Consider the following 27,117-nt stretch of genomic DNA (forward strand, 5'->3'; position numbering starts at 1 on the left):
GTGGGGTGGCTGACATGAATTACCTCATCTGCTGCTCTGCTGGCACGTATCCACATTAAAAAGAACCTGCATTTGATGAGTGATTACCAGAGGATCACGAGACCAAACTGAAGGGTTTTCCAGTGTACACCAGGCGCTGTCACACTTTGCACTTTCCCACATCCCGTGACTGCTTTGTGCAGCACTTACAAGCTGTAGCTATGATTCAATAAGCCTTTTTTTTTTTCCACACTTCCTTAAGACCAACTTTCAAAGTCATATGTCTTGCTTTGCTCAAAGTTTCCTTACTCTGCATCTGCCCAACAGAACTGGGGCTGTTTTACCATACCAGCAATGGATCTAAACATGATTCTCCTTCAGCAACAGTCCCAAGTTAGAGATTCCATTGTTGTCAGTGACACTTGGAAGCAGCTGGGCTTTGTTATTTGATTAACAGATCTGTAACGAGCGGATTCTATTGTCCTTTACATTGCACTCATTGCTGACACACTTGAACACTGCTGCATTGCTCTAATGAAGGGCAGATACCAGAAGACAGTGTCATACCTGTGGCGGCAGCGTCGTAAAAACCGCATAATCTTGCGAGCAGCTTGATCCTGCTTCTTGGTAAGCAGACTGCTTCTAAACACAAGAAACCCAACACTGAAGTGCAGGCAAAACTGGGGAGAACAATGCTAAATGCAAGAGTAATTATCCTATATTCGTCTGTATTACAGCACAGCCCTGATCAGTGTCAAAACAACATATAAAGCTCGTGGTGGCATCTAAGAGCCCAACAGCTCACCTGAGTTTCTGTTGTACAATGGTGGCTGCCCGACGGTTTTGCCTCCTCTTCCCACATTCCTTGTAGCTGCGATAGTACTGCTGGATGAGCATCGCGGCCCGGCGGCTCTGCTGGAATTTCTTCTGCTCATAGTAACTTCGGAATTTGCTCTGGATCAGAATGGCAGCTTGCGTCATCTTTTTATAAAGTGCATACTACAAGAGAAACAAAAAGAAGCTGAGGCAGTCCACTAAAACCAGCAGGCTCCTGTGGGGAAAGGCTCTGGTGGCACTAGGACACGATGAGAAGCAAACAAGTTTCTGATTTGCTGATTGGGAACTGTGTGAGAAAAGGGTGATGGCAACGTGGACCAAGCGTGAGATTAGGTGCAGAACCTGGTCTGCATCAAGAAAGCAACTCCCTGCTTTGCTGACCCCTTGACAGGATTCACAGAGTCACAGAAAGGTCTGCGCTGGAAGGGACCTTTTAAAGGTCACCTAAGTCTAACCCCCCTGCCGTAAGCAGGGACATCTTCAGAACAGGTTGCACAGAGCCGTGTCACACCTGACCTTCATCTACCACCTCTCTGGGCAACCTCTTCCAGTGTCTCATCACTCTCATCATAAAGAATTTCTTCCTTAAAACTGATCTGAATCTCTCTTTCAGTTTAAACCCATTACCCCTTGTCATATCCCCACAGGCCCTGATAAAAAGTTTGTCCCCATCTGTCTTATAAAGCCCCCTTTAGGTCTCAAAAGGCTGCTATAAGGTCTTTCCAGAGTCTCCTCCAACCACCCCAACTCCCTTAGCCTGTCTTCACACAAGACGTGCTCCATCCCTCTGAGGTTCCATTTAATCCCTAGTCTGCAGGGGCTTTACACGATAGGCTAATGACCAGATCCAGTGGTACTATACTTATGGACACCTTTGGAACAGCTGAAACTGATCCCGAGTGGTGCTGACACTGTAGTGGGCCCGAGTTAGAGATGAATCAACTGAGTGCGCTTAGAGGAACTGTTTGTTTCCCTTACAAAGTACAGGATGCTCATTTCTATGCAGCCACTGTTTGTAAAGACTCATACCAGCAATAAAATATACCCAACTAAGTGACTGTAAGGATAAAGCAGTGTGAATGACTGTAACTAAAACCAAAAGACCCTTGTGTCTTCACTTGAAAATAGCTTTTAAACAAATTGCTTTTATAAGGACTGAACTTGCCATTTACAAGTTATTCCACTTTCCTGGGAGGAATAACTTTTAAACAGCTCATTTCTTGTTCCTGTGCCACAGCACAGTACTGCAGGAGCTCTGATTGCTCACGCAGCCACGTAAGCGCAACCATTCCAAATGGAATAACCTATGATCCAAACCCCACAACAGTCAGTTAAGCAAATCTCATCTTGAGCCCAAGTCACAGGCAAAACTGAATCTCATTACAAGTCTGTACCAAGCATCCACTGAAGTGGCAAATCTGGATGAGCATCCAAATCTCCCTCTAGCACTGTATTATTTCTAGGCCCATGATTCCAAATAAAGCAGGCACAAACTCTTATAAAGTCTTCTTTATTCTACATCCTTTTCCTTTCAGAGCATGCAAGTAGATGGCCACTTCCCAGATACTGTACGCATTCATGCATGCCTTTAAAAGCCCTTTTTAAGACCAAGATGTAGAATAATGTCCAGACTTCACGCCTCTGAGCTAGCACTGCAGCACAGGTTTTGTCTTTACTGATGGCAGTTTGAAAGTTTTAACACTTTCAACACTTATGTGTCTGCTGTTCCTGGATATTTTAATCAGTGATGACTTCTGCTCCCTTTATCAGGCAGATGAGACACAGAAATTGCAGCCACTGCCCTCAACAGGGTAATGTCCTAACAGATCCCAATGGAGTTTTTCTGTCTAATGGGAGAGGGAGGGAACAACAAAAAAACCCAACCAAAAGGCAAACAAACACCTCCCCACCCCTCAACATCACCCCAAAGCAAAGCCCCCTCCAATACCATCACAGACCACCATTTACCAAATTTCACTTTTTGGAATTGAAGCAGTCAGCAGATGCAGTTCTATTTTGCCATTCATAATTGCCTTTTTCTTTTCATTTTTTCTTTTTGCGATTTTTCATTAAATGGATCAGATTCTGATTTTAAATCAGCTATTTTATAAGTCCACTCATGGGGTGGTCATGGTTATCCTGCACATTTTTAGCCCAGATGGGATCTCTGTGGCTGAGTTACAAACCCCCGAATAGAAGGGTTCAAATACAAAACTGATGTGAGCTATGACTGTTCCAATCTAGTCATAAGCCTGATCTGAGCAGTACAGTAACATGACAGAGGAATAAGGCATGTGAAAGAGAAAATAGCAGTCACTGGACAGACTAGACCCCAATACGTTTGCATTCAGCTCTAAGACCCACGTAGCTTATTAGCTGCTCTCTCTCCTTTTCCCCTCCAGCTGGGAAGAGAATAAACAGAGAAGTCACCTAACCTCTGGGAAGTGCTAAGGCTCAGGTAGTGCAGTGATCCCAAGCTCACTTGTGCTGACAGAAAGAGCACACCTCGCCTCCTGGGTACCTCTGAGAAGAGTTCAGCTCACTCTACTCTCCGGTGAAAGCAGGACATTGCACAGCACAGAAATCCATCTTTACAGTAGAAAATGACTGGCTGTGAACAGTTTAAGACAGTCATGCCTCCAGTATAAGCATGAATATAGATGGTGGTCTTAGGAATTCAGGGCACAGGTATTTCAAAGGTTCCAAATACTTTGGCAGGCAGGCAGAATGCAGAGGACACTGGCTACATGGGTGGGATAAATGCTCTCCTGTGCTCCCCAAATGCCAAGGCAAAGATCACCGAGTGATGGCAAAACAGCAGCCAAAAAGGAAAACCTGTCCTCTGGAAACTGGCTTCAAAACCCTTCCCACACCTCAGCCCATCACTGCTTATATGAGTGCCCGTAGGAGGAGACTGAGCTTCTTGTGTACATTGACACGCTGCGGCAGGGCAGCCCCTACATGTCTCCCATAACGTTTTATAGTGATTTCTCAACCACAGGTATTTCTTAGTGGATACTACTAAAACATTGCACTAAATGCCAGGTTCTCCTGGTTTATCCTGAATGTGAAACTTAGTGACCCACAGGGAATCGTTTCCAAAATAGTGTTTGTATTTGTATTACCTTCAAGGCTATCCAAGTAAGCTTAGGAAGAAACAGAAAAATACACAGTTAATGTTAGTACTGCAAATAAAGAATGAAAAACTAAAACCCCAAACCATCTTCTTTCTAAAAGAAGCGATTCCAGGATCCAGGACAAAGCAGACTGTCAAGCAGTTTTGGAAAGGAATTCAGCTTCCCTATTACAGGAAGCTTCACTCCAGAATGACAGCCATGTGATAGGTTGAATGGGAATCATGATGCAGTTACCTAACACTAGAAAGGCTTTCCAAAGGTAATGAAAGAGCACAGGCATCATGCCTTTTATTTTACATAGCATGCTGCCTGGCATCAGACAGCCTGAGTCTAGCAAGGTACAGTGAAAAGAGGGACGTGGGCTCCAGCCTCTGCCCCAACCAACCAACCAAAACCCAACCAGAGAAACAAAAAGGAAAAGATATCTTCTTTTTCTGGGGTTGAGAACTCAGCCTAAAAGCATGTCTCCAACTACAGCCTGGAGAACAGCCTCAGTCCTGGAACAACTCACATCAAGCTATAACACGGGACTTCCCATAGGTTAAAAGTTTAGGATGTGCAAAATAAAACAACCTAGTTTTCATCTTCACCTTTAGCAAAGGCGAAACCAACTTCAATTTCACAATGAAATTTGGCAAGCAACTAGTCAGAGAATAGTCTCACCAGGTTATAGCATGCATAAAGGCCAATATGGAAAACATCACTGCTCTCTTGTCCCATAGCAAAAATGCAGGCATCAACACAAAAGACTTTTAAGGATTCCCTCCAAAATTAAGATTCAGGACATGAATTTTCCTTCCTTTTCAGTTGTGCCTGAGCAGGCTATTTCATTACTGCATGCTGGGAGGAACAATGGGATAATTCCCATTACAAAGGGCTGTGTCCATGGCACTTACACGTGTTTCGTAACATTTCACTTCCTTCATTACCTGTTTGTATTTTCGGTAGCAACGCTGAATGACAGCGGCAGCCACCTCTTGCTGTTCCCGAAGAGGACGACCCTGTGCCAAGAAGGAAAGAAGCAATAAGCACAGTGCACTGAAACCCAGGACAGATGATGTTAACCAGCTCACAGCACCCTGCAGGGCACCTACTTCTAAATCTCTCCTATCAGTGCCATTCAGGCCTAGGCACTTCCAGGATATGTCTTGACTGTCACCTAGGGACAAACCCTGGAAATCAGAGCTTTACACCAACTAAGCAACCAATTCCTCTCCATATATATAGAGTATATTTTAAATATGTGCTTTGTGAGTGCTGTTCCAGCACAGAAGACATGCTATGGCGTGGCATGCTCTCTCCAGTATGGTAGCTGCTGGGTAAACATTGATAAGCAAATGCTAGAAGCACTGAAAAGGTGATGACAGAAACTCTGTTTTTGTCCCAGGAGCACTTATTACCCATAATTTTTGTTGCGTTACAAATACTCTCTCACACCTAACAAGAAAGACATTGGATGTTTTGGCCACGTACCTTATATTTCCTGAACACTGTCTGGACGAGTTTGGCAGCTTCATAGAGTTCTCTCTGCTCATGATCAGACAGAGTTAACTGTGCAAACTCATTTTCTACCTTCTCGCTGGTGGATGCACTCAGAAATTCAGACCAGTCTGCTGCCGAGGGAAGGCTGGGTTTCTCAAAAGCTATTTCACTGATGGGTGAGCCTGCAGGGCTCAAGCTGGTGTTCGAAGAAGGGGTCAGGGGTTCACTATACAGACTTCTGAAATACCAATCACAGTAGGAATTAATGGCTCACAAAGCACCTGGGCTGGCATCACAGATTAGGACTACACCACTTCTGAGTTCAAGGCAGAAGCTCATGTTCCCCTCCCTCTCTCTGAGCAACGTCCCACATTCCTGAGCTGCACTGCACAGACTTGGCACCTCAAGAGAAGTCACAAGTCAGACCTCGTGGCCACTTGCCCCTCCTGCTGCATGCACTCCCGTTCTGCCAGCAATCTGTAGCTGTGCTGGCAGCATTACATTCGACCATGAGAGTGTGGCTGGGCTTGGAACACCAGCACTGAATCCCACCGAGAACTAGGATCTGCAGGCTAAAGAATCAGGGCACGCTGCCCAGCATTCAGTCCACTCAAAAACCCAGAGCAGCTCCACAGCTCTTACCGACCTTATCTGCGCAGCACTCGGCAGATGATCGACATCAGCAAGGTAACTGGCCAGCCAGCTCATTGTGGTGCTCATGGCAGCACTGTCTGTTCTCTCCACCAGCGGTGACTCCATTGGCACAAAATTCTCCCGCTTGATCCTGTCAGGCGTTGCTTCAATAATGTGCTCTGCAAGTGTCATCATGTTCACCTGGGAAGGGGGAGAGGAGAGCAAACGTTTGCTGCCTGGTAGCAGGAGCTCGCGTGTTACAGCCCAGCTTCAGACTGCCCCATTTCTCCCCAACTTGTGGCAGCTGGAGTCTACCGCTTGTCTCAGCACTGGAGGGAAATTCATTCACCAAAGCTCATTTTCTGTCTCTTCTGACAAAGGACTGAGAGGTTTCCTATTCTCCACACCTCTCTGAGTGCACAGGGACCTGCTGAAAGGTTTGTCATTGGGCCTTTGCTGTATGTCACTGACAGCTGCCACTGCAATCTGGTTTCCAAAGGAAAAGCAAGCCTGCCACTCCTTCGCCGAGATGTGCAGCAGAGCAGGAGAGGGCAATAAGGCCACATGATGAGAAGCTCAACCCTTGGGATGATGGCTTTGCCAGGAATCCTGAACCAAGTCCCCCCACCCACTGGGGGTCAGAGAACAGAAAACAGTTCTTGGTTTTGCACAGATCTGTTCATCCGTGTTACACCAGCAAGGTGAGAGTATTCAGAGATGCTGAGGCACTGCATGAAGGCTGTGCTCCCACTGCTCTTTTCACGCAGAAGACCAAACACAGTATCCTTCCCCCAGTGACTACTCCTCATTCTGTTGTGGTTTTACTTCCTCTATTGCATACCTGGTGGGATTTTTTCCTTCCCCAAACCACTGGTTCTCTCCTCCTCCACCCTTATATCCTTGCCCTCTAAAGCGCAGCAGCTTGGCACTGCCTCTCTCAGGTCACCCTGTCTTTGTGGGGACTGCTTCCCAGTTCCCAAAGGACTACAGGGCCACCTCATTCACTGACGTGACCAAGAGGCTCTGCTTTTCCATTTTTCCTTTGCAATTCCCTTGCAATTCTGTGCATTCTGTACATGGCTGAAGCATATGCCAGTGCATGACCCTAAATGAACCCTTGTGTCCAGGTTGGAAGGACACCCTTTGAAACTGGAACAAATCATACACTGACCACCTCCTTTCACAAAGCACAACACAGAGTCCCTTAAGGCCTCCACAGAAGTTTCTCACACTTAGGCTCCTCTGTGCAGTCACTGCTCTCTGAGACTGCTGAGCTTGTTGTTATGTGTATGTTTACCTGTAAGTCATCCATTTGGTGTAAGCAGTCCTCATCCCCTGCATTGTCCCTATAGGACAAGAGCTCTGCATCCACCATCTCCCTGTCAGCCATCATCAGCACGTTCATCTGCTCCCGCTGGCGTAGCCGATGGGCTACCGTGTCCTTCCCCAGCACAGCCCCCTTCTGGCTCCCTGCCACCTGCACTGCAGACACACCAATATAAATGTCTTTTGGGTTCCATTTGATGCCTGATTGGCTGCCAGAGCTCCGGTACCCCGTAACTTCTGGGATGTGCTGGGAGAGCTCTCGGCCATAGTCCCTTATCCCTTCACTGGGGCTGATTGTCTCAGTGGCAGATTGCTTGGAGCTGGAGTTCTGCTTCCTGATGCTTGGTTGTTCCAGGCTCAATGCAGTGGAAAGCAGCTTCTCTTGCCGGGCTTGAAAATATTCAGGGCTCAACTTATGCTTTTTGGGTGCAGGGTAATCTTTCTGAGTCTCACTACTGTAGTAACTGGAAGGTTCTGATCTTGGTCGTCTCAGCTCTGGAAACAAACAGATCAATGGTCAAAATGAAAGATGCAAAACCATGATTGCTGTAGGAACTACAACAGCTTCTGCCACAGAGCTACAGGCAGAAGTTTGTGCCATGCTCTAAGACAGTATCTGCAAAGGGAGTAACTATGACCTAGGGAGGATACTACCCACTCGGTTGTTTTACCTGTGTTTGTACTGGAAATCACAGTGACTCCCTTCTGAGGCTCCTGAGAGGCAATAAGCTCACTCTGCCACTGGGACACCCAGTTTTCTGTGTTGGAGTCTGTGCTTGAAGGGCACTGAATCCTGGGGTTTTGCCCAAGCTGAGTTTGCTCATCTCTCTGTAGCTGCTCCAAGCACTCTGCCAACTTCACGTGGCCCCGAGAGCGGGCAATGGCCAGCGGCAGTCTCCCAAGGGAGTCGGGGATAGAGATGGCTCGGCGGTCCCACTTGTACAGCACCACAGCTGCATCCATGTGGCCCAGGGCACATGCCCACATCTGAAAAAGAAAAGACAACTGACCCACTGGGCAGCCTTCCTTCTTCTTCCTTCTCGCTCATGCAGTTGAGTCTGGACCCCACCTCATGGAAAAACACCTCTGAGGAGCAAAACCGTAACATGGCTGGACACCAGCATCACTGCAAAGCCAGAGCAGTCTCACGTGCAAAGGAATCTCTCAGATCAGAGAGGTCTCTCTCAACAAAATGCCAGGAAGCTGAGAGTGCCATGTCCTACCATTTACACAGCAAGGACACACAAGAAACATCCACTCTTCAGAGTGTGAAACACATTAGGAAAGTAACACATCAGGAAGAACTCCAGAGGGTCCTCAGAATCTCCCAGAAGTTTCAGTGTCTGCTCTTACCAGAGGAGTGCAGGAGAAATGATCCACATTCAAAGGGTCAACTTCCAGCTCCAGATCAATGCTGTCTGCATGTTTGGTGCTGCAGAGGACACAACAGAACAAATGATGCTCTGCAGCTACGTTAGGTACACTGCCTAACTGCACAGCTTTCCCCAGCACACCATAGCACACAGAAGTGGTCACACAGATGCCCATGACGTGTTTACTAGAGACAGTGCCCCCACCAGAGCCTTTAAGAGCATGACACAGCCAGTGACTGGACTTGCTGTCCCAGGAGACAGGTCCCATCAGACCAAGGGACAGGGACAAGTTCAGGGACTTGGCTGTTTGTACCACCACGCAGAGCTCACACATGCTTCTGCCATGCTTGTACTGACACCCCAGAGTCCAACGGGCTGGGTCTTACCGCCATTTGATGAGGGTCTGGATCAGTGTAGCATAGCCCTGGGCAGCAGCGAGGTGGAGCAGGGTCATTCCTCGGAAGGTCTTTGAATGGATCAAGTGTTTGGACTTTGCCCAGCAAGCACGACTCATCATCTTCTCGCACACCACCACCACGCGGCTCTCAAAGCAGCTGCCCAGTGTCCCAGTCCCAGAAACGCACTGAAACACCACACATCCCAGTTTAACCACTGACGGGAGCTGCAACCTGCCCTGAGCAGGCAGCCTTGCCCTTCTAGAAGTACTGAGACAGTGGCAGATGCAAGGGAAAGCCAACTGCTCCTAAAGACACCCAAACCCAAGCTTGTTTAGGGAAAAACTACAGCCCTTCTCACCACCACCGACCCCCAAAGCAAGCATAAAGCTGCTGGGTCTGGACACAGAAAGGTTCTTACCTGTACCTGCGTTCCTCCGTTCCCACTTCCATTGCTCCCGCCTCCTACTCCTTGTTTGTGCTGCTGGGAGCCTGTCATTTCAGCCATTCTCCTCTCCATCTGCTCAAGTCGCTCCAATATTGACATCCTGAACTGGTTATCTAGGTTGGAGAAAGCCAGAATGATGATATTCCCATGGAAAGAAAGCTCAGGTTTTGGCAGCCTACTGCAGGAAGCCACTAACAGCTATCCTGGAAGTCACACAGGAGATTTGCTCTGCTTGGCAATGCACAGGGCACTTGCCCTGCAGCATCCTAGCGCTGCAGGTTCCTGCAGCAGCCCTTTGACTGCAATTCCAGAGAAATTCCTTAAAGAAAACAGACAGAAATGAAAAATGCAGGCAGAAGACAGATCCTTTCCCTTAGGATTCTAGCTGCAGGGACACAATAAAGCACTGGGATAACTCAACTTCTTTATGAACATAAGTAAACACTAAGCAAGTATAAACCGTGCAGACAGCAGTTCAGTAGGGTCATACCTGGCAAAACACTCTCCGTTTCAGAGACAATCTACTTGATGAGAGGGGTGAATTCAGCCTGCCTTGCCTCCTGAAACCATGCATGGAGGAAAAGATTCCTCTGCTTCCCTCTGTGCTTAGAAAAAGGAGCCTTTAGAAAGGCACTGACAGACTCCCTTTCTTGGAAAACAGCCTCAGTCAAGTACCAGAAACAGAAGTCCCTGAAATCAGAGCATGGGTACTGATAATCCACTAACGTCATTCTGAAAAGAAGTACAACTCCTGAGCCCCCTGGTCTCTGTGGAAGTCTCAAGGCTGTATTAGTTGTTTTCTCCTCCTTGCACTGTAACCTAGCACTATGAAACAGCGATGAATGCTTGAACTGTGGAGCAGGGAGATTCAGATGGGACATTGCTACACCTGATACTGCAGAGCAAGCTTTTTGTGTTCAGGGCCAGTCAGTGCAGGTCGAGTGGCTGCAAACAGAGGGCTCCTTCTGTATTGTGACCCACAAGTCTCATGCAGCTCATGTAAAGCTGGGCAGCCTGATTTTGTGGCTAGGGGACATTTAATGAACCTTGCTATTGTGCATGTATAATAAACTGTGGGGAAAAGACAACCCTCACCCTGCATGGTTTCATGCATCCATAGAGTTGATGTGGTGGTGCAGAGCACTGATAAGCACAAAATAAAGCCCACTGACAGTCAAATACATCAAAATGAACAAGCTCTGATTAAGTTTTAAACCAGAAAGTCTTCTCTGAGTGACCTGGTTGCATGCAGAGTCCTCCCTGGAAGGTTACAGGAGTACTTGTACACTACAGTCTGCAAAGCACAACTCTCACTAGAGGGTATTAGAGAGACAATCTCTCTGCTGTACTGCACTGACGACCCATATTGCAGACCAGTGATAAGAGACAGCTCAGGTCCACTGGCTGAAGATATCCTTCTCTCCAAGAGGATGCTGTGGTCTGATAAGAGACCCTTCTGGCCAGCTCCACTGGGGTGTCAGGCAGCATCCCAGTCTGATTGCTCAAGAGCCAGGGACAAAGGAGCACAGCCAGCACTCTCCTTCTCACCTCATTTCAGAGGGGAGCTCACTAGGGTCTTTTCCTACCTACTCCAAACCACTGTTACTGATTATTAGACCCTTACTAATACTTGAGTTGTCCTGTTAATTGCAAAGCCTCTGGGAAAGCGGCTGAGTTCCACGAGGAAATGCCCGTAACACAGATGCTGTGTCCCTGTTAGCCCTCAGCAGCAGCACAAGCCGTGTTATCCCAGCACGTCTTTGTTCCAGGAGTGCTGCAGTGTGCTGCAGTGCAGTCCATGTCGCTGTCTCCTCCTTCCCCATTGCCAGGCAGAGCACGTACGCTGCAGAGACTGACAGAGACCTGGCACTGCTGAGCCACCCGCACCCTGCAGGCCGGTGCCAAACAGAGCTGCTGCAGCTCAGGCACTAAGAGCAGTGGCCACGCAGGTTCATGGTGCTGCTCTGCACGTTTAATGCCACTCTCCCTGGGTGTCCAGCATGTGCACTTTATTAGAGCTGAGTACCAACACACCCTGGGTATCACACCTTGTATGAGCAAAAGCAGCATCCTTTATAGAGAAGAAATGTGGCCTGAACTGATGTTACACAACAACAAGCTCAAGGCTACAAGATACTGGGGAGCTGCTCCTACCCACTTAACTGTCAAAAGAGAGTAATTATTCTGTACAGCCAGAAACAGCAGGAGAAAACTATCCCAGTGAGATGCAGAATAACACTGTGCAGAATACTATTCCCCACCAGCCTTTTTTCTTTTCAAGCTGACACCAGTGGAACAGAACTGGAGAGCCCCATGTTTGTGTCCATTTTCCAGGCTCTTGTCTCTAAGCTCTGTGATCTCTAACAAGCCAAGCCTTGATCTTTCCCGATACCAAGCACCTCCTGGAACTTCTTGTCAGAGGACTGAAGTTACTAAAGGTGCTGTCAAACACCACTGTCCCTAGATGGGAACACTGAAACAAGGAAAGAAAAGCAGGGAACTCTTCTTAGGAAACAGCATCTAGTGCTCCCATGTATTCCTATTCAGGCAACTGACACTGCTCCCATGAAGTATTTAGGGCAGGACTACTTGATTTTAGGTAGTAAAGGGTTTCTGTTCGACTTAACAGGAGTATGAAGGACAGACCTTATAAACTCAACAATGTCTTAAACCTGTACCTTTAGCATCTTACCAAGACAATGGTGTTTTTCATAGATGGTTGTAAATCCCGGCTCAGTCTACAAGCAGGTCAGAAATATATTGCTATTAGTAAAATGGGAAGTGGAAACAAACATCCTGGAGCACCAGAGCCCTCTCCATGCGTAGTAGAGACTGCCCCCCTACCCAAAAGCAGGATTACAAAACTCCAGGCAGCAAACAAGGTATGTGGGGTGGTAGTGATGGAAAGTATCTCTGTGCTGCCCATTTCCCATGGGATCAAACTTGCCACCTAAAGCAGCTAGAACAAAGCCACAGCTGATGGGAAGTCCAAAGGTATTTATGTTTATTGTTTCCATAATCAATTCCATGGTACCGAGTACATCAAGGAGTCCCCTTCAAAAGTGACTGATCACAAGTACAGGGAAGGGAAGACAGCAACTGGTTGTGCTGCAAGAGTTGGAATCTACACGGCAAGGCCTGGACGCACACCAGCTCAATGGCAGCACGTGCAAGCAGCACTGAGAACATCCATCACTCTGTGAGTGGAAGATCAGAACATCTGTTTGTGGAGCAGGAAGAAAACCTCCCACAAACAGGATGAAAATAGAGTGTAAATGAAAACAGACAAGCTGTCTGAGGATACACAATTTACCTCACTATACTTAAGAGATGGGCTATAAGAGCCACAGGGTTGAACATTACGGGCATCACTCTGGAAAGTTCAAGACCCTTTATCCCTTGTCAATTATTTTGCTAGCCACATTCTTTCCTGTCTTGCTCACTTCAGGCATCTGTGCAGAGCCGCACTGCTTAGCAGGTAGTGAAGTGACAGAAACACGGTTTCCACATTCTTGTCTTTTATATTCAACAGAGGATCTCATGACAAGGATCTGTCTCGCAGTGCTCTGACGATGAGAGCTTAGCAGCATACAAATTGTCATCAAAAGCAGCTTTTCTCCTGCCACATTATATATAGGAAATCTAAACATGTCCAGCCCAGCACAAGCACGTGTCTTGCACTGGAAGCAACCTCTTTTCAGAGGCAGCAAAGATGTGTGTGGATACAAACACTTCCACAAGGACTCTGCTCTTTGATGATGAAATTCCAGATTTATGAGCCAAAAAATCAGACTTACAGATTTTTCCATTTCTTGAGTTTTCCACTGCATATAAATCTGAAGAAACATTACAATATTCTCTAAGAAACTAAAACGAAGGTTTCTGAAGCTGTTCTTCAAGGCTGCCTCCACCAAAGGCAATGGAAATGACCACACTCCTGTATCTCCAAAATACCTCATAAACTCACAAAAACCATTCTGAACATTGAATATTTCCTGGAAATTAATTCTTGTTCAAATTTAACAACAGAAATGTAACATCAGAATTACTTCTCACCATTATCCCTCAGCACAGCAGGAAGAGGTGGTGGCTTCAGGCGCTGTTTTGTGAACAGAGGAGCCCCACCAAGGCAGACGAGCCTGGTTCTCATGGAGCTGCTGTCATCTGATGGGAGCTCTGAAGTTTTTGGGATCTGGTGGAGCTACAGGCATCCACTCACTCATGCTTTACCCCTCTCACCCTGCACCTCCTGTGAATCTCCAATCCCCAAGTGTACCCCTGGATCACGTGTTAATTTAGGGATCTGTTCCATCACACACAAAGCCATTTTCACTTCTGTTGTCCTCAGCCCTTCACAGGGGGCTGAGAAGCTGTGCCACGGATTCAAAACCAAGCAGAGGAAACACAGCACTATTCCTGCTGGTGTTTATTTGCAGGGTTCAGCCCTCCTGAGAAAACCAGCTGTCCCAGTGTCACTGTCATGCTGGGCTGCCCTGCAGCTCGAGGGCAGCCTGACTGTCCCACAGGGAGGGACTGGATAGAGCTGCTTGGTCAGACTGACCTGTATTAAGAAACGAGTTTGCATCTTACACTCATTTCCCTAAAACAGGAACCATCCTTTGAGTGCAGACTGAGCTGCTTTTTAATTTGTACTCGGAGCCTACTACTGATGACAGTAACAACAGCAGGCTCTGGACAGAACATTTCTTGAGGTGCAAAACTATTCTTGTACAAGACTTTTAATGCCTTGTTACTCAGTTGGCATTTTACAGAGCTACAGCGAGAACACTTGCAGAGTTACACGCGGACAACCTGGATATAGTTCCACATTAACAGGCTGGTTTAAACCACTGGCATTTTCTTAGCCCTGATCCCTTCACTGATGAATTTAAAGCAGACCTGTACCAAGAGCTCTATGAGCCACCACAGCAGGCAGAGGAGGTACATTAACTCCCTGACTCTGGAAGTCACACCTCCATTTTCTCCTTTAGTGGCCTCTAATGAATACTGTATTTCCTAAGTATGACTCTGAATGGGTAATGGATGCACATGTGATTAGACACAAGTGCCTGAAGAACCACCACAGGACACTCTACACTCCTTCATTCAGGCAGTTCATCTGCCATTAGGAGACAAGACACTGGAGACTTTGGTAAGAGTCAGGGTGGAGTCCCCATCCTAAACGACGTAGAGAAACAGGGACCAAAGCTGGTGTGGGTTTGCTGCAGTGTAGCTTTCCATTCAACGCTTCACCTGCCCCTCTGTTGCACGGCCCTTCCCATCTTCTAACCCTCTTCCCAAGGAGAAGAGACCTCTTCCCAAGACGCTGCGTTCTTTCTCTTGTGGAGCTATGTAAGCAGTGTTCCCAATAAATGGGAATCAGCTCAAATCACTGCCCCCTTGCTCACGCTTTACTACAACACGTGGTAAAGCTCTTCTAGCACACACGGAGTCTCAGGTCTTGCACTTTCTATGTGTGGTACCTGGAACACCACCATGGTCCAGGCACGCAGTGATGTGTCCAGACCACTTGCTCTGTTTTACACTCTCACCTGTAGGTCTGGGTTGCTTTTGGTTGGTTGGTTGGGTTTGGTTTTGGCCATGCTGCACAATCTAATAACAAACAGTATTAGGATGGATTAAAGGATGAGGTGCATGCTTTCCTGCACATTCCATAGGGGCATTATCTGTACAGGAAATAATTACTTCCCCACAGACTTCTAACCACTGAACTAATGCTAGTGTGTGAGAACTGCATCCACATGTGTCCCTAAGTACTGTGCTTAAATACTCCGAAGATAGGAAGCCACTCTGAGGGCACTGGCTTCTCAGCACGTGCAGTTTAACAGCAGTGCCTGTGTTATAGATTCACTCCATGAGCACACACAGACTGGATCTAACAAGTGCAACAGCTGAGCACCGTAAAAAACCCCTGCAGTGCAAAGACATCTTGCTGTTCTGCAGAGCAAGTCAGACACATCATCTTTTCTCATCCAGTGCAAGCTGTGGGTGGGGATGGAAGCAGTCTAAGGACACATCCCTTCCCGAGTGCCACTGTGCTGCTCCTATTTTATAAATCATCTGTCACTTGCCTATAAAAATCCTGCTCAGTTCTCTCCTACAGTAAAAACCCTGAACACCTTTCAGGCTGCAGTATCAATCTGATGTGGTTTAGTTCTTATTCCTGAGGTGTCATCATTGCAGGAATACATATTTCTGAAATGAAACTGCTGTGGCAACCTCAATGCATCTTACAAAAAGCTCCGTTTAGCAGTGAGATATTAGAGGTCAGTCTCTACCAGCAAATGGAAGCACTCTGCCTTTTTCCTTAGTATTCTAAGACAAATACATACCTGTGCCAGTGAGGCAGGTCACTTCCAAGCCTCCTGGTTACTGAGAAATGCCACAACAACTAAGGCACAAGATGAGGAAAACACTGTATTCACTCTGTGAACCTAAGTGACAGCTGAAGGAAGTCTGTGTGTCAAAGAAGAAACAAACACTACTGGGCATGGGCAGGAATAATGAACTAGTTCAGACCTGCACATCCACTGTCTCTGATTTTAAGCCATTAATCCACCTACCAGGGCAAGCCTTCTGACTGGCCACACTTTTCCCATAGTTCTTCCAAAGCTGTAGGACTTCACCTATTACTCACATGCCATCTGGGACTCCTCTGTTCCTCCCTGTCATTCCCAGCAGTCAGTGTTCTCTCCAAAGATGATCCTTCCCTACTTTCATCATGCCATTACTAGAGAAGAGGAGAATGAGGGTAGCTCAGGCTGACTTCTTCCCAAGTGACAGTCTCTGTACCAACACTGAAAAGCACTTGCTGCCTTTTCATTTGAGCCTTCTCTTCCCCACAGCTTAGGGACAGCAAGATCTCCATACTATCCAGAAACAGCTACTTAAGCAAACCAGGGGAGATTTCAGGCAAGCCTTGATGCATTTTAAGCAGGGAAGACAAGACAACACTTCTTGTGTTATCTAGCAATTTGTATAAAAACAGTTGCCTAAGGTCACTCTCTGCACCCCAGGTCAGAAATTGGCTGTACTTTCCCACAGGTACCAACTACGAAAGATGTGCTTGTGGATGTATGTGAAGAGCAACAACCTAGGAGGACGTGCCGTGCTGCTGCTCACCTGCCCACTGCTCACAGAGACTCCCTCTCACAAAAACTGTGAACTCCAGCATCAAAATATTCAGGAATCACTGACTTACAAGCAGAATGCTCTAAAATAGCTTCTATTTGCTGCAAAATTAGATGAACAAGAACTGCTGCAAATGACAAAGCTGTGAAGCACTAGAACAGGTCAGCAAAAGAGATCAAGGTCTCCGTTACCGGAAGCTTTCAGACAGACATCACTCATGTTTACCCCATCTCTAAACTGGGAGTGGCCTACATCCTTTCCTGACATCCCCTTCATGTCCCACTCTTTTTGATGAAGCACCCTGCAAAACAAGCTTTGCAAGGTATACAGAAGGTGTGTGCTTCAAGCATCCCTATGCTCCCCAGGGAAGGTTTGGGCTGCTGACCTCATCCTACACTGTAGCAACACAGAATACGAGACTGGAAGCTAGAGAGTTGAGAATGCACGCGTGATACTACAATAAAAGTGCTGTCATAACTCTGAACTTGCATCCTAACAACCCTCTGGAAGGGCTGGGGACCAACAAGGGAGGGCAAGTAGATGGAAATGCAACCACATCCCACAGCTGGAGGCACAGGGAGAAGTGGGAGGAACAGTGAGCTGGAAAAGGCGCGCGTTTACGTTCTAAGTACAGCAGGGTGCTGGACAACACAGAAGCATGCAGATTTAAATTCAAATACTGCACAACACATCGCCCTATAATACTTACTGAAAGCAGTACTTTGGCACATCTGCACAGCCACCTGCATAGGACGGGGGTCTCGGACCCCTCTGCAGTACCTCTACCTGCTTCCCGGGACATAAACCAACCACATCTGGCACCACAGGACTGACCTGGGAGTCTACAAAGGCATCAGTGGAGGCTCCAGCCAGCATCTGGTGCAGACCCTGCGGCAGGGGCGGACAGAGCGGGCTCCCGCACGGACCTGGCTGTCGTCTGTGGCATCCTCGCAGCCGGCTGGAGCTCCTCCGCCCTACCGCGGCGCGGGCGGGAGGCTCAGCGCTGCCCGCTCCGGCTAGCGCTCGCCGGCATGTTTCGGAAGAGGGAGAGTCCGGCCGTTCGCAGCGGAAGACGACGCCGAGTGAGATTCAGCGGCTGCGAGCATGGCGCGGCACGCAAGCGCCCGGGGGCTGGAGCCGCGGGGCGGCCTCGCAGGACCGAAGGGCTCCGGCACGGTCCAGCACGGGGGGACGCGGGAGCCTCTGCGCGGAGACGGGCCACCCCTCTCCAGCCACGGGCGGCCGCTGCCCCAGAGCCCCGGGCGATCACGGACGGACGGACCCGCGCTGGAGCCTGCGGGCGAGCCCCGCGGCAGCGGGCGGCCAACAAAGGCACCGGTGTCCCGTGCGGCGGCGCAGGCGAGGGGCTGGGTGTCGGTTACCCCGGGCGCGCCCCAGGGCGCATCGCCGCGCCCGACGCCCTCTCGCAACCCGTAGGCAGCGGTACCGGCCCGAGCTGCGGCACTTCACCGGGCTCGGGGCGCCTAGAGCGGGGGTGTGAGTGCAGCCCCGAGACCCCGCCGCTGGGCGCTTCGCCTCAGGCTTGCCTCGGGGGTGCTGTGTCCCGCCACCGCCCTCAGCCCACGCCGGGGCCGCCCGGCGCCGCCATAGCGGGATCGCAGCCCCGTCCCACGGCCTGGCCTCCCCGCCCCGGCGCTCAGCAGCGGCCCGGTACGGCCGCGGGCGGTGGGAGGCGGCTGCGGCCGCCGCCTTCCATTGTCTGTGCCGGCGAGGCCGGGCGGGCGGGCGGCCCTGCCCCGCTCCGCGCCGCTCCCCTCCGCCGCCGCCGGCCGCCGGGCCCCGCCCCGCGCGGTGACGTCACCGGTCCCCCATTGGCGGCCGCTGCCGTGTTTACAAACGGGCGCCCTAGGCCAGGAGGAGCCGGAGCCGCCCCTGCGGGCACCGGGCGGGCACCGGGCGGGCCCGGCCTGGCCTCCCGCGCCCTCCCGCCTCCAGGGCGGCTCCGGAGCACGTGCCCCCGCGGTTCCCATCCCGCTGCACCGCAAACAAGGACGCTCCCGAGCGCTGAGCCCCGACACGCAGCTCCAGGGGCCGCCTGTGCAGCCACTCCGACCCAGGAGGAACTGCAGGCCCCCGCACGGAGCGCGGTCCCTATGCAGCTCCGAGCAAGCACAGGCTTTCCCGAGGCAGCGGGGGTGGGACCTGGAAGTCAGGCTGGCTCGGAAGACAACAGCCAAAGCATAAAATGAAACGCTCCTCACTTGAGGCACAACAGAGCCAAAATAGAAAGGACGGTCTGGATATGCCCTCAAAGCAACAGAAGACAGGCAGCAGAGCATCCTGTCCTTAAGGATCCGTTGTGAAAGCAAAAACCCAAACAAATCTCCACAGGGATATAAACAGAACAGCCAAAGCCTCCACAAAGTCAGGAGTCAGTAAAGAAGAAAGAGGATGAATGAAACACTTAAAGTTCATAGTGTAGTTCTTAGTAAGGAGCAAGCATGTCCTCTACCAAGGCTCACTCATCCTAGTGAGCCCCGTAACACAGCACAGAACTTTCATCTCTCCTCCTGAGGAAACCCAAATATATAATTTTTATGGTAAAATCCAAGATGTAAAGTTAAGCATCCAGTCACCTCTACCCAGAGGGGAAGAGGAGTGATACTCGTCACTACTGCTCACAAACTCCTTCCTTCCTCTTATGGAAACATCTCTAAGGACCTCACCGATACTGAACACATCTCTCTTACAGCACTGTGTTGTCTGTGTATCATCACCTCATGCCAAAAAGGGCACCCAGTCCCACCTCCGCTGTGGATTTTGGTAATGAACATCCACCATCTGGCACTGCAGGAATCACATACCTGTGAAACGCGGAATGCCTCCAGCAGCACACACTGTACTGTCTCAGACAACCTGAACCCATGTGCCCCATCCACCTCCAGCACGCCAGAACAAGAGCTTGGGTGCCACAGGTACGGCCACGGCATGCTAACGCAAGCGAGCCACCCAACACCCCAGCTGGGAAAGACAGCCAGATCTTGAACTGAGAAGCAAAGAGTAGCTGAAAGGCTGCCTGTCATGCTCTCTTGCGTCAGCAGCACTTACATTCAGTACCAGTCACACCCTTGTCCATCCCATACACGCCTGACTCACCAGTTTACACGTTGTCTGCCCATGTATTTTAAGTTCTTGTTTGGACTCCCTGTGGCAGCACTTGCTCCTCCTGAACCTCTTTCCTGCATTTGTGTAACAGTAATGCCAAGGAGCACTTGCACCAGTCTCCCTGGGATTTGTGGTTATGTCCCATGCCAAGGAAATGTCATCTCTACAGATGCTGTTTAAAAGCAGCAAAGGCTTCAGTAGAGGGCAAACATATGTGCTTCCCACTGGAAATCTGTACTAAAAGGCCTTTCTAATTTGTTACACATCTGTCACTAGAAGATCTCTGGTCCTTCAGGTCAGAAGGGCACTCGTCTGATTTTTGTTCTAAGAGAACCTCTGTGCAGACATGTCAAATGGCTATGGAAACACACGATAGCTTCTGAAAACTTTCAGCTTCATAGAGAAAAAAGAGGCTGCCAAGTTTATCACAGGAGATCAGGATCACGTGGGAGTGCTTCCTTTGGGAAAAGAAAGGCTTTCTTTGAAAGGAAAGAACATTAGTATTCTAACTAACTAGAACAAAACTGCAAGAACATCAGCAACTGGTGTCCACTGTCCACTTGCAAAAGATCTATCTCATCTGTGCGGTAAAATAAGGGAAAACAGAGTAAACCAAGTGTGGCTATGTACAGTTCAGAAAAGGGTGCACTATCCTTTAGAGCACAGTATAGACACTGAATAAGAAAGAAGTCCTCCAGAGGATGACCACCCAAAGTGCTGCCCCCTAAAACTCCTTCTCTGTACATTTCTTCACTTGGCCTGATACAGGAGGCATAGAGGGATATGGTCTCCCCAACACTTGACAGCTGCTTGCAGTACTGCTCTCTGGTCCCAATGGCCAATACTTTGTCTGTGCTCAGAAAGGTGGGATTTTATCATTGACCCAAGCTCAGCACTTTGAAGTGCAGTAAAACCAGCAAGTGACATGGGTTAGTGGTAGACTTGGCAGTCCTGGGGTAAATGTTGGACTTGATGATCTTAAAGGTCTTTTCCAACCTGGTTGAGTCTATGATTCTGGGAAACACAATTCCCATTGTACCAAGGTGGAAACAGATCCCGCTGCAACACTGCACAGGTACATGCCCGGATTTCATGGCATTCCCATGAGCTCTGAGCCTGCACTGGGAGCTGCTCAGCATGCAAGAAAGTTTGTGCTCACTTCTTCCTATGGTCACTGTGGAGCTATGGTTTTGCACACCTGGTTTCTGATGCTTCTTTGCTAATCCATCTTTGTTAAAATCTGGAAACTTCTAGAGGGCTGTGATATGTGCCTACTACCTTAGCATTAACTGGGAGCCATCCATCCCCGACAGTGGCAATTGTATGTACACATCTATTTTATTTATTGGCTTTGTTTATGCCATATCCTTTCATGACTGAGCTACAACTGTCTGGCTTTGTGGTACAGCCTGTGTAGCACAGCCTGCTGCTGCAAAGGCACATAACAACTACACAGGTCCTGTAACTGGACAGTAAATTCCCAAGAGGAGCTTGCAGAGAAATCAAAGCTACTATATGCTGTGAACTGGACATGGACAGGCAGCTAAAGATTTGCCTCCAAAGGAAAGAAACAGAGACTGAAGGTTTTCAGTTATCTGCAGAACTGAACAAAAGCAGCAGATTAATTTGTCTTAATATAACCAGAAATATACAGTTCACATATGGGATGTCTCTACCTTTATTTTAAAGGGATTGTGGATGACAAATATTTGTCTAAATGTAAGGGAGATGGAAATTGCTAATTCTTTTAGTTTGCTGTTCCTGGGGTAGAGCTGACTGTTAAACCTGCTTCCCTTGCAGTGGCCGTACTAGCTGGAATCATTCACTGTGTTTTAACAGTGGACTGCAAAGGAACTCAAGGTGTTCCACTGAGTGAATTACAGGCAATTTGAAAATTCCAGTCAATATTTTGGTACTACAAATATTCCTTGAAAACATTCCCTCAAGACCATGTAACAGGCAGTAGGGCAAGGATCTGAATCAGGGCAATTGAAGTAAACAGAGAAGACAGCGGTTTGCACATATATTCTATTGATAGAATCAACTCACATTAGCTTACACCTTAGCTAGCTAAGCTAACATTTGTTCTCTAAGAATAAACAGAAAGATGTTGCTGGTCCTTTAAATTACAGTGTAATGTGCTCCCTTTGGAACACAGTGCATCAAGGCAGAGGCTTCTGATAAGGCATGGTTAGTATAACTATTCAGACTTTCTCCCCGAAGGCCCTCTGCAATGCAGCGGTCCTTTTACTTTTTTTTTTAGCCCTCCATGTTAGCAATGCCCTAGTTTGTTCTCTGCTGCAGTCCCCCTCCCTTCCACCATCACCACATCATAACAATCTCTAATTGTGAGAGCTCGCCTGCTAACCCAGACAAACTGCAGGAACACCACAGACAGCACTCACAGCCACCTTCTGCAGCTCCTCCGAATTCACCAGCACTGAGGGAGCTGTTAAACAAGGGTTTTAAAACCTATCTGCTTTGCATGCTCGCTGCAGGGACTGCTAACAGCTGAATATCAATCTCCATCCCATCAGTATCAGCTGTAGTTCACATGCTGTGTGCAGCCTCAGCGGCAGATGAAAAGCACCTGCAGACTCTTAGGATACTCAGAAGTCAAGCAAACTCAATTTTGATGCTGAACATGATTATAAGCACTTCCTTTTTAAGAGCTATTTCTATTTCTGTTTGCAAGTATGCCTCTATAGCCAAGTCACGAACCTCTCTTTACTCTGCAATAACCACAGGGATCTGTCTCTGTTCTGCTCCTGTCTATGAACATCAGAAGCTGTGCCCCCCCAAACACCTCAATTTGTCTCTCTTGTATGTGACATGAGAAACGCAGCAGCTACAGATCAGAAAGCAGAGACAAACAACACGTTTGCATTCTGTTACGTTACAGGGAGGGGGGGAGCCAGGGAAGGATGCATCAGTCTGCTGCTAATATTAGTGGATAACCTTGAACAACTGAAGATACAGGTTCTGTGCCACTGGAGTAATGTCTGGTGCTACTATGAGGGAAACCCTATTTTCTTATTATTCTCCCCCCCCCAGTTGTCTCCCAGCTCAGGCTGTGCATGCATACACATCAGAATCTGCCAGAACCCAGCCAGGAATGGCTCCTCCTCAGCTGCCCATGGCGCTCACGTTTTACAGATGAACTGTGCATGCTCAATGGCAGCATTGTGTCCTCAGTCCCTAGGCTCACAACAGCTATGGTATGGAGAAAGCTTCCAGTGCATAGTTTAATGAAGAAAGCTCTTCCTGTCAGGGCTTGCCAGACAGAACGAGGGAGCCCACCCAAACCCCTTCAAACACCCCCTGCCTACGCTGACATGTAGGTGGCCTGACTTAGAAACTGTTCAACATTTCTCCAGTAAAACAGTTTGAAGTATTTGCCATGTCAATCAAAGGTATAAAATAACAACAACAACACAGTAACATATGCTTAAAATCTTGGTAATGATAGCAATATTTTGAAGACATTAAGCTGGTATCAGAAGTAATATCCACGGTAGATTTCCCAAAGCATGTGTTGTTGTATTACAGTTACCATGTTTGCAGCTGACAGGCAAAATAGGATGAGGTTAATTGACTGGGGAACAAACTGCATCAGTGTATTAGCTCATCATTTGTTTTGCCTTCAGTATGGCCCTGTGCAAACAACTACTCCTGTGACTCCTTTTCTGCAACACTTTGTAACATCAGTATTCATTTCTCAGCTATGAAATCTGTGAAGACTAAGGACCTGACCTTCCCATATTTGTCTCCTGCATTTAGCAGAGAAAACAAAATGCTCACACCAAGCAGGAGTGCTGGGACCTTGTCAAGACTGCACAAAATGCAGTGCCCTGCCGCTGACTCTCTCTGATGAAGAAAGATGAAAGCAGTGTCCTTTCCCAGCTTGTCACACAAGCCAGCTCCTTCCCTGCATCTCCTTGGTCTGAGTTGGAAGCTGCACCTCTCTAGCAGTCACACTCAGGAAGGTAAATGAATGTTTCAGGCTCCTAAGTTCTCCGACATCCTTCTCAGCCTGCTCCTTTATAAAAGGGTTTTGGGAGCACATGGTGACCAGGTAAACCTGAACCTGAAACTCGCATGCACAAAGCTGCCATATAAATCCAGAGCCTATGTTTCCATCCCTCGGTCCAACATTTAGGTACCTGAGAACATGGATTCTTCTGCCAACTGCTTGGCTTCAACTGGGTAACCCCTGTTTTGGGGAAACAATCAGCTTTCTGTTCAGACAAGGAAAGCACCCCTTTGTCTCCTTCCCATCAAATGCTGCCACTTTTTGTTCACATCAAAAGAACCAATAAGAAATTTCTGCAAGAGATCTTTGATTACATGCAATAGCCCCTCCCCACAGCACAAACATCCCTCGGCCACACCAGGAGCTGCTCCTTTCATTCACATTCCTACCATTCAGTGAGCTTTGTTAAAGAATATTGCATGCTTCTTACCATCCAAGGACAGCCAGTCATGCTGGGAGGAAGGCAGGGTTGGCAGAGCTCTGGCTTTATATTCAAACACCACAGAATTGGAGATGATCTGATTGTTGAAGGCAACTTGCAAAGTCACAAGCCCAGTGTCATGAGCTAAAAGGAAAGCGCATGTGGTAAGACAAGAGCCCTCCTCGCAGAGAAATGCATGGCTAGGAATTATCCTATGGATCTCCAAATGTGCCAAGCGTCAGGCTGGGAACAGATGCAATGAGAGGAGAGGGGGCGTTTGACAATATTTGTGTGACTAGACAACTGAAGGAGTCCAAATGACAATCTGTATTTTCAAACATGAAGGTTGTAAGCTTAAGAGTCAGCTAATGGGTTGTTTTGCCAGGAGGCGGAATCGCACGCTCCCGGAGATTAACCAGCCTCACTGCATTTCCAGTGGGAAGCTGGGGCCTAACAATGAAGCTAAGTTATTCTGCATATGCTTGAAGTCATATGCTTAGGGCCAGCACTACTGAAAGTCTCTGCAGAGAGGCTGGAGATGTTCTCATCCTGTAAGCATCAAGGACAAAGTGCAGGATATAGACAAAGAGTCAGCAGAGCAGTGAGCATGCCCCTGACTAAAAGCTGCTCTTTAATCTGCTACTTCAAAACTAAAGAAATGCTTAGAATTATTTGAAATTATTTTAAGTCACTATTTTTAAAGCTCATTCAGAACTCCTAAACAAGATTTCTTGTGATGTGTTCTGGTCCTAAATTGCTGTTCTCACATTAAACAGGTCAAAGAAAAAGGAAAAACTTCTTGATGTTTATGCACTGTCCTTTCACAATGGGTCCAGCAGTTTACTCAACACATACACATGACACCATTAGGCTATGAACTTGCTCTGAAACCAGCAGTTTTAGGAGAGAGGCGTTCCTTACCTGGGCAGTAGCAGCGCAGTACCCCTGGCTGAATTAAAGATGCAGGCACTGAGATCTGATCAAACAGACAGCTGTAATTATTGCTGGCTTCCTGCCATGGACCAGTAATGAGGACTTTTACTCCTCCCTGTGAGGAAAAGAGGGGAAAAGAAAAGCATTACAGAAGAAGTCATCCCAAAAGGAGTCTGCAAATGCCTGGATGACAAACAGCATCACGAGGGCTAACAGAAGTGCCAAACTAACACAGATCCTTGGCACTGGTCACCACTGATGCCCCAGTCTCCCACCATGAGAAATGCAAACAGTATTGCACAGTGGAGCACCTCTGCTTCCCTTCACTTGCTCTGTTCCCCACTCCTGCCCAGACACTCAAGTCAGTGTGTGCGCGCCTTGCCAGTGTGACCCTCACTGCTTTTCTTTTGTCACTTGCCAGCACCGGGACCCCTCAGGGAACGCGACCAACGATGCCAAACCTCACCAAGGCTGCAAGCCAGGCCTCCCTCCCGCCAGGCAGCTCCTGCGTGCCCCATCCCCACCTCATGCCCACCACGGCTGCTGCTGGCGCAGGCTCCGCGCTCGCCTCCCGGACACTGAAAAATGCCGCTTGTCAACCACAGCCTCGCGCCTGCCATCACCGGACCACGGATCCAACAGGCCGTGATGCAGGAAGAGCTCGGCTAAACCAGCCGCCACACAGCCTGTGCTTCTCAGGGTACCGGGAACCCGGGCAGCACGGCCCAGGGCCAGGCTGTGCTTGCAGGGAGGCTCCTTCGCCCGGAGCCCGCCCAGGCCTCTCCCGGTCCTTGCCCTGACAGGGCTGTGTCAGGCTCATGGCCTCCAGCGGCCGCCTCTCCGCTCCCGGACGCCTGCGGGGCCCGGCGCGCTGCCAGCGGCCGCGCTGAGGTGAGGCCGGGCCAGAGGCCGCCAGCGGGGCGGCCCCGGTCCTGCCGTGGCCTTCCCCGCGGCCGTGCTGCCCTCGGGCGGCCGCCGGCGGGAGCGCGGGGGACGGATCCACCGCGGCGGGAGCCGGGGGACGGCCCCGGAGGTTGCGGCGCGGGGAGAAACCGAAGTCACCCCGAGCCTGGGCGAGTGCAGGAACCCGGCTGGGGAGCTCCTTGTGGCCGCTCGTCTGCCCCTGGCCGAGCACAACAGCCGGGCACTGCTCCAAACCAAACCGAAGCTCCGGGAGCGACCCCCCCGCCACAGCCAAAGAAGCGGCCCCGGGGCTGCGCTGGCTCTGAAGACGCGGTGGGGCGGCGGTGCAGACGGATCAGTCCTTGCGGTGTGCGTGACACGGAGCCAGCTCCGCGGGAGGACAGCAGCTCAGCAGCAGCGATGGGAAACAACCGCGTTTCCATGGTAGCAGCAAAAAAGGCAGGTTTGCACCACGGAGGCTGTTGGGTTTTCCCCGTTGAGTTTTGGGACCTTACACGCAAGCAAGAGTCAGCAAACAGGTACGGCAGAAGCAGTGCCAGAGCCCAGCACAGCCCAATGCCCCCAGCACACTGCTTCCAAGTGAAGCCTAGCTGGGTTCTGTTGCTAAAGAAGCCACCACCACATTACTGCTGCACGTTAAACAGTCGGTATGGTAACCCTGGTAGTGACTGCACAGCGCTGCCGCTTCAGCTTGTGTAACTCTGGATGCCTTCAGCTGCCCACAGTGCGTGCGCCTGTGCACAAAGGACTTGTTGGAGAGATCAACTAAACGGAGGGCAGAAACTCCTGCAGGAGGCTTTTTGCCAGTGCCCATCAGCCATTCCTGCATGCTGACAGCCTTTCTTCCCATCTACAGAGTGAACACCCACGTTTTCACACCAAGTTTGAGACTGCAGAGTATGTGAACTCTTAGAGCTG

General features: G+C 49.1%; 1 protein-coding gene across 15 annotated transcripts in view; it reads right to left on the bottom strand.

The window, feature by feature from the left end:
* Window positions 1-27,117, bottom strand: part of CAMTA1 (calmodulin binding transcription activator 1) — a 288,481-nt gene that overhangs the window by 15,257 nt on the left and 246,107 nt on the right. For 8 of the 15 annotated variants that reach the window (XM_061450331.1, XM_061450332.1, XM_061450335.1 and 5 more), the window contains 13 exons: window positions 25,264-25,390; window positions 24,352-24,486; window positions 9,584-9,723; window positions 9,154-9,350; window positions 8,748-8,826; window positions 8,066-8,381; window positions 7,366-7,889; window positions 6,082-6,269; window positions 5,427-5,673; window positions 4,883-4,954; window positions 3,942-3,962; window positions 785-978; window positions 547-621 (listed from right to left, as the gene is read on the bottom strand). In XM_061450331.1, coding sequence (XP_061306315.1) covers window positions 547-621; window positions 785-978; window positions 3,942-3,962; window positions 4,883-4,954; window positions 5,427-5,673; window positions 6,082-6,269; window positions 7,366-7,889; window positions 8,066-8,381; window positions 8,748-8,826; window positions 9,154-9,350; window positions 9,584-9,723; window positions 24,352-24,486; window positions 25,264-25,390 — 2,315 coding nt within the window. Of the gene's footprint in view, window positions 1-546; window positions 622-784; window positions 979-3,941; window positions 3,963-4,882; window positions 4,955-5,426; window positions 5,674-6,081; window positions 6,270-7,365; window positions 7,890-8,065; window positions 8,382-8,747; window positions 8,827-9,153; window positions 9,351-9,583; window positions 9,724-17,596; window positions 18,169-19,587; window positions 19,611-24,351; window positions 24,487-25,263; window positions 25,391-25,799; window positions 25,916-27,117 lie in introns of those variants that run through there. The other 7 variants (XM_061450338.1, XM_061450328.1, XM_061450333.1 and 4 more) reach the window with 5 other exon arrangements.

Source organism: Pezoporus flaviventris, unplaced genomic scaffold (assembly GCF_033815535.1).
Source record: "Pezoporus flaviventris isolate CSIRO_AGI_PZ_B2104156 unplaced genomic scaffold, CSIRO_AGI_Pfla_v1 ptg000009l, whole genome shotgun sequence".
Taxonomy (NCBI): Eukaryota; Metazoa; Chordata; class Aves; order Psittaciformes; family Psittacidae; genus Pezoporus; species Pezoporus flaviventris.